This window comes from Nerophis lumbriciformis, linkage group LG05 (genome assembly GCF_033978685.3).
Source record: "Nerophis lumbriciformis linkage group LG05, RoL_Nlum_v2.1, whole genome shotgun sequence".
In the NCBI taxonomy this organism is placed as follows: Eukaryota; Metazoa; Chordata; class Actinopteri; order Syngnathiformes; family Syngnathidae; genus Nerophis; species Nerophis lumbriciformis.
The window spans coordinates 32,794,430-32,809,456 of record NC_084552.2 but is presented as its reverse complement, the minus strand read 5'-3'; the positions used below and the strand labels follow the sequence as shown (position 1 = coordinate 32,809,456).

The 15,027-nt window shown below is 41.0% G+C and overlaps 1 protein-coding gene across 8 annotated transcripts in view; it reads left to right on the top strand.

Moving 5' to 3' along the window:
• Window positions 1-15,027, top strand: part of ptpn12 (protein tyrosine phosphatase non-receptor type 12) — a 48,410-nt gene that overhangs the window by 8,769 nt on the left and 24,614 nt on the right. For all 8 annotated transcript variants that reach the window (XM_061960752.1, XM_061960756.1, XM_061960751.1 and 5 more), the window contains exons 2-11: window positions 8,789-8,897; window positions 9,060-9,136; window positions 9,217-9,312; window positions 11,861-11,899; window positions 12,015-12,083; window positions 12,208-12,267; window positions 12,338-12,480; window positions 12,827-12,893; window positions 12,979-13,056; window positions 13,405-13,503. In XM_061960752.1, the coding sequence (XP_061816736.1) occupies window positions 8,789-8,897; window positions 9,060-9,136; window positions 9,217-9,312; window positions 11,861-11,899; window positions 12,015-12,083; window positions 12,208-12,267; window positions 12,338-12,480; window positions 12,827-12,893; window positions 12,979-13,056; window positions 13,405-13,503 (837 nt within the window). The remainder of the gene's footprint in view (window positions 1-8,788; window positions 8,898-9,059; window positions 9,137-9,216; window positions 9,313-11,860; window positions 11,900-12,014; window positions 12,084-12,207; window positions 12,268-12,337; window positions 12,481-12,826; window positions 12,894-12,978; window positions 13,057-13,404; window positions 13,504-15,027) is intronic.

The following is a 15,027-nucleotide window of genomic DNA, read 5'->3' as shown; positions in this document are numbered from 1 at the left end:
ATTTACACAAGGTACTATGTATGATAAGAAAGAGGCACAGTGGAAAACAATCACTAAAGCGGTCGCTCTGCACATCTAATTGTACCTGAATATTAACCAAGTTTTAGCTACCTGGCTTGTGCAGCTGCAGTGTTCACATACTGAGCTGCTTCATCATGATCACCTCTGAGTTGGTTAAAGTAAATTTTAGACGATAAATGATGCAGACTCTCCTGGATAGTAGAAAGTTGTGACCATAAACTGAGAAGATGGTCATCGTGTGGATTATGATAATTACTTCATCAAAACGGCAAGATATGAATATGATATTCTAGTGAGAGCAGACACTGGAGTGAGTGATTATTTAATTTTGTTTGTCGTCTCATGAAGTCTGCCATGATTAGTAGTAGTTATTGAAGGAAATGGTGAACGTTGTGATGTGTCTCTGAAATGAATGTGCCGCCGTATGCTTGAATGACCAAAATACATAAATATCACCTGTTATTAAGAATGTGCCCGTTACTAAATTACATACTTACAGCATGTATATAAAACCTTAATAGAGGTGTTTGAATGTTTTTAGAGCGCTTTAAGGCTGAAACGACGCGTCGACGTCATCGGTTACGTAAATATGTCGACGTCATTTTTGTGCGTCGACGCGTCGCATATTTACGTCACACCACTGTCATGGCGGAGCGCAGAGCAAACGATGCGAGCGAGGGGAAAAAAACACGCCAAAAGTCGTCAAAAGTGTGGGAGTATTTTAATAAACGGCCTAATAATGTTGTTTTATGCACACTGTGTCGAGCGGAAATGGCGTATCACAACAGCACAACGGCTATGAACGAGCATCTAAAAAGAAAACATCCGACAGCGTTCTTCCCATCACCATCAACGAGTCAATCATCCGCGTGAGTATACGTTGTCATCATTACACAAAAACATGAATGTGTCATTTGTATCTGCGTTGTAAATTCATAAACTAAAGCACCGTTTTGCTCTGAGAGGCGCGTTTGGCGTGCCTGTTCAGTGTTTACAAAGACGCGCTCCTCTTTAACGCTAACGTTAATAAGTTGTACAAATACCTTTTACAACATTAACAGTTACATATACTATCTTTAACGCTAACGTTAATAAGTTGTGCAAATACCTTTTACAACATTAACAGTTACATATACTATGTACAAACGAACAATTAACTTCACTTTAATCATACTATCATTGTTGTGTTATTAAACCAATTTAACAAGATAATGTGTGTAGTTTAATTAACCTTTTGTATTAAAGTAAGCTGTATTTGGGTATATTTAAAATGAAAATTAATTGTTGTCTCTTATGTTGCAGCAAACGACAAAGCAGTGTCCAGGATTTTTTTCCAAAGAGGCATGGGACTGAATGCACACCCCAAGTGGCCGCTGACCTGACTGATGGTGTCCTGGAAATGATGGTCATAGACATGAGGCCATTAAATATGGTAGAAGGGGAAGGGTTTCAAAAAAATGATCAAACGGTTTCACTCTGGCTACACACTACCATCAAGAACCCACTTCACTAAGCTTATGGAGCAAAAATACACAAAGAAAATGAATGAAGTCAAAGCAATCCTGAAAAATGTGAAAGGAAAACTGACACTCACAACTGATGCATGGACAAGTATGGCCACTGAAGCTTACCTTGGTGTCACCATTCACTTTGTTAATGATGAGTGGGAGCTTACCTCAATTAACTTGACAACAATGCCCCTCAATGAAAAGCACACTGCAGAAAACATTGCCTCTTGGATTGAGGATGTTGTCAATAAGTTTGAAATAAACATAAAACTAGTACAATTCATTGTACATGACAATGCTGCAAATGTTGTTGCAGCTTTAAGAGTTCTTGAGGAAAGACATGGTGTTTCATCCCTCAGATGTGTTGGCCATACTCTACAGCTTGTAGTTAACCATGCTCTAAAGGACAACCACATCAGCAGAGCTTTAGGAGCAGCAAGAAGTTTGGTCGTGCACTTCAGAAAAAGTGAGCTATCCAGTACAAAACTAAAGGTTAAGCAAAAACAAATGGGTTCTCCAGACCACAGCCTCATACAAGATGTGTCTGTGAGATGGAACAGTTCCTTTTACATGATTAGTCGCCTGCTTGAGCGGAGGTGGCCAATAACAGCAACTCTGTCAGATCCGGAGGTCACTCAAAGAGGGAAGCATTTTCTGGATCTTAAGGCTGACCAGTGGAGCTTGCTTGAAGAACTTGAACAAGTTCTGAAACCTTTTGAATGTGCAACTGTGTACCTGAGTGGAGAATCTTATGTAACAGTTTCCGCTGTCCCTCTGCTGGTCAAAGGGCTTCGGAAGGCTACACAAACTGCTTTTGAAAATGCATCAATCAAGTGTTTCCAGGTCACTGCTGCACGTGAGATAACATCCAGGTGGGAAGCCGAGACCACATTCAAAGATGATGGACCAAATGTGTGCATATTAGCAGCTGCACTTGACCCACGATTCAGGAAGCTGAAATTCCTGACTGCAGATGAGTGTTTAAAAGTTCAATACAAGCTGCATGCAATAGTTCTGGAGGAGAAAAGAAGGGAAAAGGAGACACACGCTCAACAGGGCACAGCAATGCAAGTGGAAAGACCAGATGCTGACAGGCGGCCTGTATCTTTACTAGACACACTTCTTGGCTCAGATTCAGATGAACTCAGCAACAATTAGGAAGACAACAATGACAGTAATGATGCTGAAATGGTCAGAAACGAGTTAGTGTCTTATTTTGGAGAATCCCCCATTTCCAAGGATGAAAACCCATTAAAATGGTGGAAAGAACATCAGGCAAGGTTTCCAAATCTGGCAATGCTGGCTCGGTCTTACCTCTCAGTTCCAGCCACATCGACCCCTTCTGAGCGCCTATTTTCAGCTGCTGGGAATATTGTAAACAAGAAAAGAACCAGCCTCACCCCAGAGCATGTAGACATGCTAACCTTTCTTCATTACAACTGTTAGTCACTCACTGGAATGAGTAGAATTGGTTATAGTGTACTGTGTTGGACTGGATGTTTATTTTGCACATTTTAAAAGCAATACTTAATGTTTACAGTGCTCCAGAATATTTAGATTGGCACAAATGTTTACAGTGTTACAGAATGTTTTGCCATGTTTTCAATGTTGACTGAGTGGCCATACTCTTTTTTTTTTTTTGTAAATAAAAGCCATGCCTTTTGAAAAAAATGGCCTAAATTTATTTTTTTCATCTTAATTTAAATTAAAAAAAATAATCGGTAAAAGGAAAAATAATCTATAGATTAATCGAAAAAATAATTTATAGATTAACCGATTAATCGAAAAAATAATCTATAGATTAATCGATAGAAAAATAATCGTTAGCTGCAGCCCTAGAGCGCTTTAGGATTGCGAATGATAAGCAAAAAAAATTTAAAAGTGCAGTTTCCCTCTAATCAAATTTTAATCACGTTTTTTTCGGCCACAATTAAATTAGGGTCATCGGTGGTAATATTACCATTTAAAAATTAGGCTTGGCTTACAGTATATCAAATAAACCCTTTCACAGCCGCGAGGGCAGAAAAGCAGCATCGGCTAGTTTTGAAGCCTTGTGGAGCCAGACATCCTTTGGAATGAACAGAAAGCTCCATAACCACACCTCTAACTTGCCGTCTGTTAAAGACCCCACTGTTGTTATCAAACGGTGACAGGTGTAGATGCCTGCACAACATGCTACTCTGCTTGTCTCCTTAGAGTTAAACCAGCGACCCTAACAGCAAAACATTGTGCTAAATAGTGTCTGAAAACACTTATTTGTCGAGTGCAAACACCCGCAAGACGCTTTGGAATTGATGCACCCCCTGTATCTGTGCATGTGTACGAATCCAGGGAATGTAGAAAAGTCTTCATGTGAGTACCATTGACTAAATAATGCTATATTTTTGTATTTTGTTTTTAACAATACATGTTTCACACTGCAAAATGTATGATTAGGTCAAGCGGGTGTGTACAATTGATGACCCTATGCAATGTGGATGTTTTTATGGCTCCAAAAAAACATAAAAAATGGATAAACAGTGCTAAAAGCATCATGTAAAGAGAAATGGCTGAAATGTTTATACTAATAATGAACAAAACACAAAGATGTGTTTTTGAATATATTGTTTGAGTCATTTATTTTATTTAGCCTTTTTATATTTTATAACCAATGACATGAATCAATCAATGTTTATTTATATAGCCCTAAATCACAAGTGTCTCAAAGGGCTGCACCAGCCACAACGACATCCTCAGTACAGAGCCCACATAAGGGCAAGGAAAAACTCACCCCAGTGGGACGTCGATGTGAATGACTATGAGAAACCTTGGAGAGGACCGCATATGTGGGACAAGCGGTAGAAAATGGAGGGATGATGACCGGCAAACATCTTCACTTTTTTCCGCCTTCTCCAGTTGGTGGTATAGTGCCACCTGCTGCTTTGGCATGCATTAGGCAGCCTGTGAAATTTGAAAGAGTCAATATTAAGATATTTATTTGCGTGAATTGTTTTTAAAACACCTCCTGCTAAAGATAAAAGGCATTCGGGTGAAAAATGGAGACTTCTGTAAGCCGCTGAATGATTTTAGCGCTTCAACCTTGGCGGTTCTCATCTAATTCTAAGTTTGATTTAGCTAGTGCACTCTTTGGTTGGTGTTTCACAGCAGGTGTCCTCTGCCAGTCTTGTAAATGTGTCTATTCCTTCTTCATGTTACAGTAAAAACACCTCACAATTTCTCCAGTGTCAAGATGCCGCCTCCTCTTAATTGAAAAAAGAGGCCTTTTGCCCTGAAGCTGCCTTGTTCTCACAAGAGAAGCCAACCAGTGTTTCCGCTCAGTGAACTTCACATGATGAAAGGTAACAAACTCAGCGAGAAGCGACAAAGCCAAACAACGTCATTGACCAGGACCACACACTCAGGAAATAGTTTGTCTGTGCGTGACTAAGGTGACCCATGCACACCTACTGTCTATGAAGCATTATTATGTTAACTTCATCAGGGATACAAATGGAATGACAATAAATAATATATAAAGAGTAAAATGTTGTGTGCAGGGACACAATGCAGGCTGATGACAGATGTGGCCGGTTAGAGGTTGAGGAGGACCAGGATTATGAGGTCAGCAGGTTGGTGCTTTATGGGCTGTGAATATCTTAGCGAGCGACACCAACACACCAGCAGCTCTTGTCCAGGATGACTGGGATTATGCGGCGTTATTCCACATCTGTTTCCTGTTTCGATTCAGAGGGGAAGACTGCTGGCGAACATCACTTGTTTGCAAAGTATCACTGAGACGTCTGCGATGTTAATTAGGTCTAAAATAATTTCTGAAACTGGATACTAAATGGAATACCTTAGCCAACATTTATATGGCAACCCATAGTGTCTGTCCTACAGAAGAAGTACTGTACACCACCAGACCAGGAAGAGCATGGTCATGGTGAATGAAGACTTTGCACAAAACAACACACTTTTTGCTAAGCTCAACACCACAATCTTCGAATATGCGGGTCATTTCTGTCTATTATAGTGTCATTTTAATGCGGTTCTCTATGATGTAAAAGGACAACATAAGAAGTGTGTTGCTAAAGCCACCGTTACGCCAAGCGTTACGGTTCGGTTTAGTTGAGTACGGTTGGGAGTAGGTAATTCATGATCTGAAATTTGTGTCCAGATCAGCCCTCGAAGCGCACCTGAAATTTAAAATGACAGATTAACTGGATATTTTGGTACCCCTGGAAATGCTAAAAAAATGTGTGCAGAGAAGTGAGAATTTCAAAAGATCTATAGACCTGCAGTACTCGATACCAAAACAAAGACTTTGATGCCAGTAATGCACTTCTGTTGATTCACGGAAGTACAAATCTACCCTGATTTTTAAAAACACAACCCGCTTTGAAGCAGCACTTGTCTTTTGTGTTGAATCCAACGAAGTTAGCTTGAAATCATTAAATACGTTGCTTAATGCAGCGAAGTATAGACTCATTTTAAAAACTATGATGGTGCGATAGGTACGAGTAACAATTGAATCACAAAATTTATATACCGGTAAGCGTTTTTCTAACAATCATTCATTTACTCCACTATAATGGTGGTAAGCTACATTTGTAGCCACAGCTGCCCTGGGTTAGGCTGACGGAAACTTGGCTGCCAATCTGCATCTCTGACCACCACCAAACATTCATTCATATTCAAACACAAGTGTTAGTGAAGTGTCTTGCCCAAGGACACAGCTGCCGTGACTAGGATGGTAGAAGCTGAATTTAAACCAGGAAGCCTCAATTTGCTGGACGGCCGCTCTACCATCGGAGCCACGCCGCCCCATGATAGCTTACATTTAGCTGCACCCTCACAGGTGTACTAAAGTGTACCTCTCTGACAGTCACCCCATTGAAGCGTTACTGAAGTTAGATGGTACGTTAGGATATTTTATAAATAAAATGGATACTGAACTGACAATAAGGCTTAAGAAAGCCAAAAAGGGCACACCACATATGCTTGTTATAATTTGCCGCATAGGTGCTCAGTTTTTGTGAAACCTGGTCTACGATGTGTTTTTCCACCTACTGTACAACTGATTGTGGCCTGTAACCATTCAACGAGTACAGCCATATCATGGTGAATTACCGCAGGTTTCTAATGAACAAATACGGATTCTTCAGGGCTTGCTTTTGCGTTCATATGCTGACTTGTATTGCAAAAGAGGCTATCTCTGACTAAACATTTGGACGGACAGAGAGAGAGAGAGAGAGAGAGGAAGAGATGGAAACCCTAGCTAATTAAAGGAAAGTACTCTGTGGCCTATGCATCCTTTTGTTTGTCTGAAGTCGTGCTCCACTGACCTATATTAGATAACTGGGGATGTGTAGCTTCTGTGCAAACTTGCTTACAAGAACACCTCATTGCTTCAATGTAGTGATGGCATCTTTGCCTGCATTGTACGCGCTGACCTATTTTAGCATGTGTGTGTGCATGAAAGGTGACCATCAGACACACCCACATCCTGACCACACACACAAACCCCTTTTACCCCACACACTACATATGCAGGAAGAACACATGCTCTGCAAATCAGCGCTCACTGCTAAAGTGAAGAAAGTGTGTGTTTGTGTGTGTGTGAATTATTCAGCGTACCAAGCAACTACAGCAATGCTTATTCAGCCAGGAGACAGAAAGTAGGTTAACGCTGCAGCTCCACTTCCCAACTCTTATTCAACCTCTTTCTAGTTACTCTCTTCTCCACTTTTTTACCTTTGCCAGGGACAGTTTGTGAGCACTACAACTACTACAATTGTCTCCAGACTTCTGTGGGCGCTTGCTGTCTATCCAGCATTCTACCTACTGCATTATTGTATTCATCGCTATTATTATGTCCAGCAGTCTCTGCACACTAACCCCCCTGGCATCGTCCACTAATTTTACACCAAATGACTCACCCTCACAGGGGTCTGTGAAGGCGGCATCATGATTGTGCGGGAAACGCCCTGTGTGTGTGTGTGTGTGTGTGTGTGTGTGTGTGTGTGTGTGTGTGTGTGTGTGTGTGTGTGTGTGTGTGTGTGTGTGTGTGTGTGTGTGTGTGTGTGTGTGTGTGTGTGTGTGTGTGTGTGTGTGTGTGTGTGTGTGTGTGTGTGTGTGTGTGTGGACAGGAAGCTCAGTTATTGTGGTTTGCTGCAGGAAATACATCGCCAGTTTCTTCTTCTGTTATCCAAGATCTTCAGCTAGTACCACTTTAACCACGCCCCTCCCATTTCACTCAGAAGTGTGTCAAGAAGAGCACGTGGAAACCAGGAATAAAAGAAGCCATTAGCAATCAAAGAGTCTCTTTCTGCCTCCCCCATTAAAGAAGGTCCAGCAGGCACAGACTGCCTGTGCTTTATTTTTCCTCTTCCGCCCTACAGGCTTCCTTTATTTTTTTCTCTAGTTGTGTGTGTGCGTGCGTGCGTGTGTGCGTGCGTGCGTCAGTATGTGTGTGTTTTACATAACAGGAAGTCTGAGTAATTAGAAACAGGGTCTCTGCAGACAGTAGCTATGGAGTTTGTACTGTTATGTTTATTACCAGCATAATTAATAAATTACTAACTGAAAGTCTATGGAATTTATAGAGCTATGTGGCATGACCTAAAGGATGCATTTAGATGAGAATCCATGTTTTATCTGTATTCAACACAGTTTCTTCTCATTCAGGCTTTTAATGAGCCTGGCGTGGAAGGGCGCAAATATAAAGACTAGCTGCAGAACCTTATACAGTAGAAGCAAATATTTTTTTCCTCACAACTGTGGGTGGATATACCTATTTTTTTCCTCTTTGTCATCACCATCCCACTATAGGCGCTATTTAGTTGGATCCAGTTGAGTGCACAAATGTGTTTTGAATGTGTATTCCTCCAGTTAGATGTTGTATCTATGGTGCTTGTGTGCACAAGCAGATTTCTGTTGCTCTGAAAGACACAAGGCCATTCCATATGCTGCATCCCCTTAATCTAAACTGCACACAAGCGTGGGCATTTATTCAGTGCCATCAGTGAGTTTTTCCTCTTTTTTTGAAGCTTTGCAGTCGACCATTTTTCACATGAGACAACTACGCCCCCGATGACATTCTCAGACTTTGCAGTCCCTAAATTTGTCTTCTTCAATGTCAGCTGCAAGGAGATTAGCCCACAGTGTGTCTAGTGTATTATTATAAGCTGTGTGGAGTAAAATGTTTAAAAAATAGAAGGAATGTTCATGTTTATTTGCTAAAGAGAGCTAATTATTTCTCCTCCAATGCTTCTTTTCAGCGTCTGCGGCGACTATCCACAAAGTACCGCACGGAAAAGATCTACCCGACCAATGTAGGAGAATGCGAGGACAATGTCAAGAAGAACCGGTATAAGGACATACTGCCGTGTAAGTTAAAACTGTGGTAGCAATAGAATATTTCTTTGTAGATGAATGTTTCATGGAGGCCTCCAGAGATACATTTACTATGACCATTCTATTCATCTGTATCTAAGTTCCCATATTTACATTCAGTGAATATGCTGCCTCCTTTCCTTCTTTTCTCTGTAGTTGATCACACTCGGGTGAAGCTGACGTTAAAAACAACCAATCAGGATACAGATTACATCAATGCCAATTTCATCAAGGTAAGACATAACACTAAAACAATGTTTAGTTTTTTTTCTTTATTTTCATTCATTCTTTTGATATGTAACTTTTTTTCCAGGGTATGGATGGCCCAGAGGCCTACATTGCAACTCAGGGCCCGCTGCCCAACACAGTGGTGGACTTCTGGAGGATGAACTGGGAGTACAATGCAGCTGTAAGTAGACCATTTTTTTTCTGTACTACAAATAAGTGCCAATCATATGATGAGTGGAATCTACATTTAGCACACTTCCTAATGTAGGCATTATTCTCTGGGACCGGCTTTCCACTTGTGCCAGATAAAAACAGCAAAAATAAGTGCATGAAAAATACAACTCACTATAACGCTGAATTAGTGGGAGCATTAGGCTTTTTTCTTTGCAATGAGATGCAGATGGAAATCAGCCTTTGGCTACAATCAGTCATATTTCTATTTCATATGTAATGTGCATTGTATCATGTCACAAAGTTATAAAAAATATAACCAATGGCAACTTCCTATGAGGAGTTTTATTGTACATCTACAGTATAAACAAGCTTATTGGTGTGTCTAGTGGGACAGGCGAAAGTTAAGTCGGAGAAAATGCGTCACAGACAGGAACCGGTCCCCGGACCGATGGTTGGGGACCACTGTTCTAGATAATAGATATTGAATATGTTTTGGTGTATGTTGTTTCTTAGTCACATTTACAACCTACCGGTACTATGTATGTCTGCAAAGGTTGGTGTGTGGAAGTGTTCCCTTTAGATTGCAAATGAAACCATGCCCGTTCTCTCCAAATGTATCAATTTATCTTTTGATAATGTTCACTTTTAAAGATCAACATCACCGCTATTTTTTTTCTGACAAATAAACTTAGTAACTACCTATAAAGACATGCACCTGGAGATAGGCTTGTTGACAACATTAAATTGGCCCTATTGTGTGAATGTGAGTGTGAATGGTTGTCTATCTAGCTGTGTTGGCCCTGCGATGAGGTGACGACCTGTCCTGGGTGTACCCTGGCTTCCACCCGAGTGCTGCTGGGATAGGCTCCAGCTCCCTTGCAACACGAGAGGCACAAGTGGTAGAAAATGGATGGATAGAAACAGTATATAGATTCAGCGGTGACAACATTAGATACACCTCGTGTGGCGCTCAATGCTGCATCAAATTACACAGCTTTACAAACTTAGACTTAGACTTAGACTTCCTTTTTATTGTCATTCAAATTTGAACAAATTTGAAACGTTGGTGTTATTGCGTGCATTCCACGATGATATGAACATAATATTTTATCTTACTTTCTCTTGTTGTTCCTCAAACCCTGTAACAATTAAAGACTAATCCAACCTTGTACTGGCGTATGTTGATCTAACAGTCCTGTGTTAAATGTTGTGAACAAATAAACACGGAAATACAGGGTTTCCCCCTGCTTGCCAATATAATTGTGGCAGCTGGGGTCTGTTTAATATGACGTCATTATATAATTTGCATAATTGATGACAATGCATACATTTTCTTTAAAAATGCTAAAAAAAAATGTGGTGAATACATTTAAAAACAAATGTTATTACTAATTAATACTAATACATCTTTTTTTCTTATATCGTTTGCTCTATTTTTCTATTGTTGCTGCTTATTGTATAATGTAACAGGCGGTATACCAGTGACGGCTGCTAGTCTTTCTTGTAGGGGAAGCTCATCTTCAGCTTCTCTCTAAACATGAGTACAGTCTCCAATAACAGATGAGATATAAAGATGCTAGATTTTAGGAAGAAAAATGTCACTTACAGGGTTGTAAAATGTTCCATATCAATGCGAAATAATGGAATTAAAGTTGAAAAATGCTCTGGCAGTGGTTTGTATTTCAAAATCGCTGATTCGCTCACTTTGTGTCAGGGATTCAGCCTCAGACAGATCATCTAATAATCATGTGGTATTTTGTAGTGTGGAATATTATAAAAGGTTTGATCAAGTGAAATTAGTCAAACAGAAAACTTGGGTATGGCACATTAACCTATTTATTGTTAACCGTTTGGAACAGACTTATGCTGTCTTTAAAATTAAATGGACTGTTAATTGTTTTGGTCACAATAATTCATGAAGTTCAGTTCATGTTGTGGACACGTTTGTTACTGGATACTTTCTAATGTCTCTAAAAGACCTTGTATGTTTAGTAATATGCAACTATAATTATTTGATGTGCTGTGTGAGACTGCAATATTGTTCAATTATTATTACGGATTTCGAGTTTGAGTGCAATTGTGTGCTTGGTTGTTGTGTAGCTGCCAGCTCCTAGGAACCTTTAGCCTATTATGTTTACCTTTTGTAAATGACTTGACTAAAATAGAAGAAAAGACCAACCTTGTATGCTTATTGACTTACGGTACATTTAGATATTAACTGGCTGTTGAGTTTTGCACAATAAAACACGCTGCAGGTCTGCTTGTATCTGACGTCATATTTTACATGCAAGCGCATATCACATACTTGTTTAGTTTTTTTGCCAATATCGCATCAATATCTGATGGGCACCACCCTCAACATGCATGAAAAAATATTTAATAGGGAGGTATATGGGTTGGAGCAGATGAGCCCATGTCGTGCGGAGCGGTTATTAGGCTCAGCGAGCATGCGACGCTGCAAAGCTTGCAGATGGGATTCCTGCTGCTGTAGCATCAAACTGTGTCAAAAAATCCATCAACCTCTCTGTAAGCCTTCTTTGCTTGTCTCTCTGCAGGTTATTGTGATGGCCTGTCGAGAGTTTGAAATGGGAAGGGTGAGTCAGTGTACTTTTTAATGCACCAATGAAAATGTTTTCTCGCTCTACGTTCAAGAATTCTTCTATAGTGTTGTTGCGCTCGGCCAAAGCTAACTCACTCTGCTCTCCTCAGAAAAAATGTGAGCGTTATTTCCCTCTGCTCGGGGAGCCTGTCAGTTTCGGGCCTTTCAAAATCTCTTGTGTAAGTAGATAAATCTGCACCATCGCAGCTGTGCTTCATAATAAGCAAGCAAAACGGTGGGGAGGGGCGTTTCATTTCTCACATTTTCTTCTAATCGCATCACTTCACTTGTGTTGTCTTCCAGGAATCAGAGCAGGCCAGGACTGACTACTTCATCCGCACTCTGCTGGTGGAGTATGAGAATGTAGGTACATACGTACGACCCAAAACGCTTTGAAGCGCACAGGCATTCACTCCTTTTTGTCTCCCTGCAGGAAACGCGTAGATTAACGCAGTTCCATTACATTAACTGGCCCGATCACGACGTCCCCTCGTCGTTTGACTCCATCCTGGACATGATAGGCCTAATGAGAGAGTATCAAGAGAACGACGACGTCCCTATATGTGTTCACTGCAGGTACGCACACGCCGCATCATGGTGGTGTATCGCTTACGACTGCACTATGCCTCCCTAATAAAGAAGCTCTCGCGGTGAAAGAATGAACCGCACGCTGTGATGCTGATGACACACGCCGTCTTCATGTGTGCTCAAAAAGCCGTAATGAGAAGCCCGAGGACACTTCCTGCTTTCACACAGCAGGGCTTAAAATTACGTCTGTGTGTTGATGAGCTTGCTGGAAACTGTGTGACAGCATGTGTCGCTACGCCGTCATCTCAGCTTCGGTCTGACATGGAGATTTGATATACAAGTGAATCGTCTTACAGTACCTTGGGGCTAATTTGCATGAGTGTTGACTGTGCAGTGCGGGCTGTGGGAGGACGGGCGCCATTTGTGCCATTGACTACACATGGAACCTCCTCAAGGCTGGGGTAAGTAGATAGATGGACTCACTTCTCCATATACTGAAAGTGCAAATGGCACCATCAAACCTTTTTGCGATTTGTGCAACTTCAGAAAATTCCAGAAGATTTCAACGTGTTCCGATTGATCCAAGAAATGAGGACTCAGCGCCACTCGGCTGTTCAGACCAAGGTTGAGTTTTTTTGTGCGAAAGACATGACTAGAACCAATACAAGAGTGCTGGAGTGTCTTCCAAATGTTTTGTCTCTCTCATATAGCTGAGTAAGGTAAAGAGCAGACAGGCAGCACTGCAGTTTCTAGGAAGCTTGTAAAAAATTTTTAAAGAAAAAAAAGTCTGTGCTTACATTTCCTGCCTGAAAGTAATGAACTTAGCACTCATCTGCCACGGCTTTTTTTTTTTAAATGTGTGCACTCTGATATTGATTAGTTTGCATCATCTCATTAACGCACACCATTTGGCTTTTTATGACACCTGGTCCTCCCTCCGTCATCATCATCACCTGTCTTTTCCCTCCTCAGGAGCAGTATGAGTTAGTCCACAGAGCAATAGCGCAACTCTTTACCAAACAACTGCAGCTATTGGAGAGCTCCACCAACGTGCAGATACATGATGTTATGGTATGACACACACACACACACACACACACTGCGTATGACGTCCGCTGGGAAAGAAAGACAGGATGTTGCTGAGTACAACACTGAAACACAGCGAAAGAGGGGAGGAGCACAAATAATTAGTCACATGGGAGGCAAGAGTGTAGGTGAAACTGAGAATGCAGGACTCAAGAAAAACTCCAAGAGTTGTGACTTAAAACAGCGAAGTCTCGGAGGGCATTTAAAAAAAAGCTTTATTCTGTTGTTGTCGTTGGTATTTACTCCTCTCAATGGCCCACATACCAGCTAACAAGCTCACGCCACTTCACACATCTCCTCCGCTGAGTCCCAGAAGTGCAACCAAGGAAAAAAGTTTACAGACATATTTAAAAAGTTATGTCTGGTTTTACTAATGATCGTTATACAGAAGTACCTCAACTTGTCAGCTCAACTTGTTCTATGACTGAGTTCGTAACACTTGTATCTTAAAGCAGCTCCGCCTATTGAAATTAATTATTAATTAATACAATCTGTGCTTGGTTTTCCCAAAACACCACAATTTTAACATTTTAAAAAGAAAAAAAACACTTTTAGATAAATACTGTTTGAAAATCAATACAAAAGCATGTACGACAAACAACTACAGTAGTTTTATGTAATAATGTAATAATATTGTACAGTATTTCCCTTGAGGAGCGGACTAATGCATATCTCCTTCGGGGTGCTTCAGCATCCAGTGTTGCCAAGTTGACTTATTATCTGCTTATTACAAGCAACTTGTTTTTATAGAGCTGGTTGTGTGCTTCAATCAATAATCAATCAATCAAAGTTTACTTATATAGCCCTTAATCACAAATGTCTCAAAGACCTGCACAAGCCACAATGACATCCTCGGCTCGGGTCCCACATCAGGGCAAGAAAAGACTCAACCCAATGGGAACAACGAGAAACTTTGGAAGGGACCGCAGATGTGGGGACACCCCCCGGGTGACCGGTGCAATGGATGCCTAGTGGATACGGTTAATAATGTGAGAGTCCAGTCCATAGTGGGGCCAGAATGGGATCCTCTTGAATGGAGACAAATCAGCAGCGAAGAGACGTCACCAACTGATGCAAAGAGGAGTGGTCCTTCCTGTGTCCCGACTTGGAACAGCTATCGCCTCCTACCTGGAGGCTGACCTATGGTCATCTGATAACCTCTCTACGCAGGAGAGGGGGGCAGAGCAGAAAAGAGAGACAGCAGATCAACATGTCTAAAATGGGGTCTATTTAAAGGCTAGAGTATACAAATGAGTTTTAAGATGGGACTTAAATGCTTCTACTGAGGTAGCATCTCTGTTGGGCATTCCAGAGTACTGGAGCCCGAATAGAAAATGATCTAAGGCCCGCAGACTTTTTTTAGGCTCTGGGAATCACTAATAAGCCAGGGTTCTTTGAAAGCAAATTTCTGGCCGGGACATATGGTACAATACAATCAGCAAGATAGGGTGGAGCTTGACTGTTTAGTATTTTATACATGAGTAATAAAACCTTAAAGTCACATCTTAA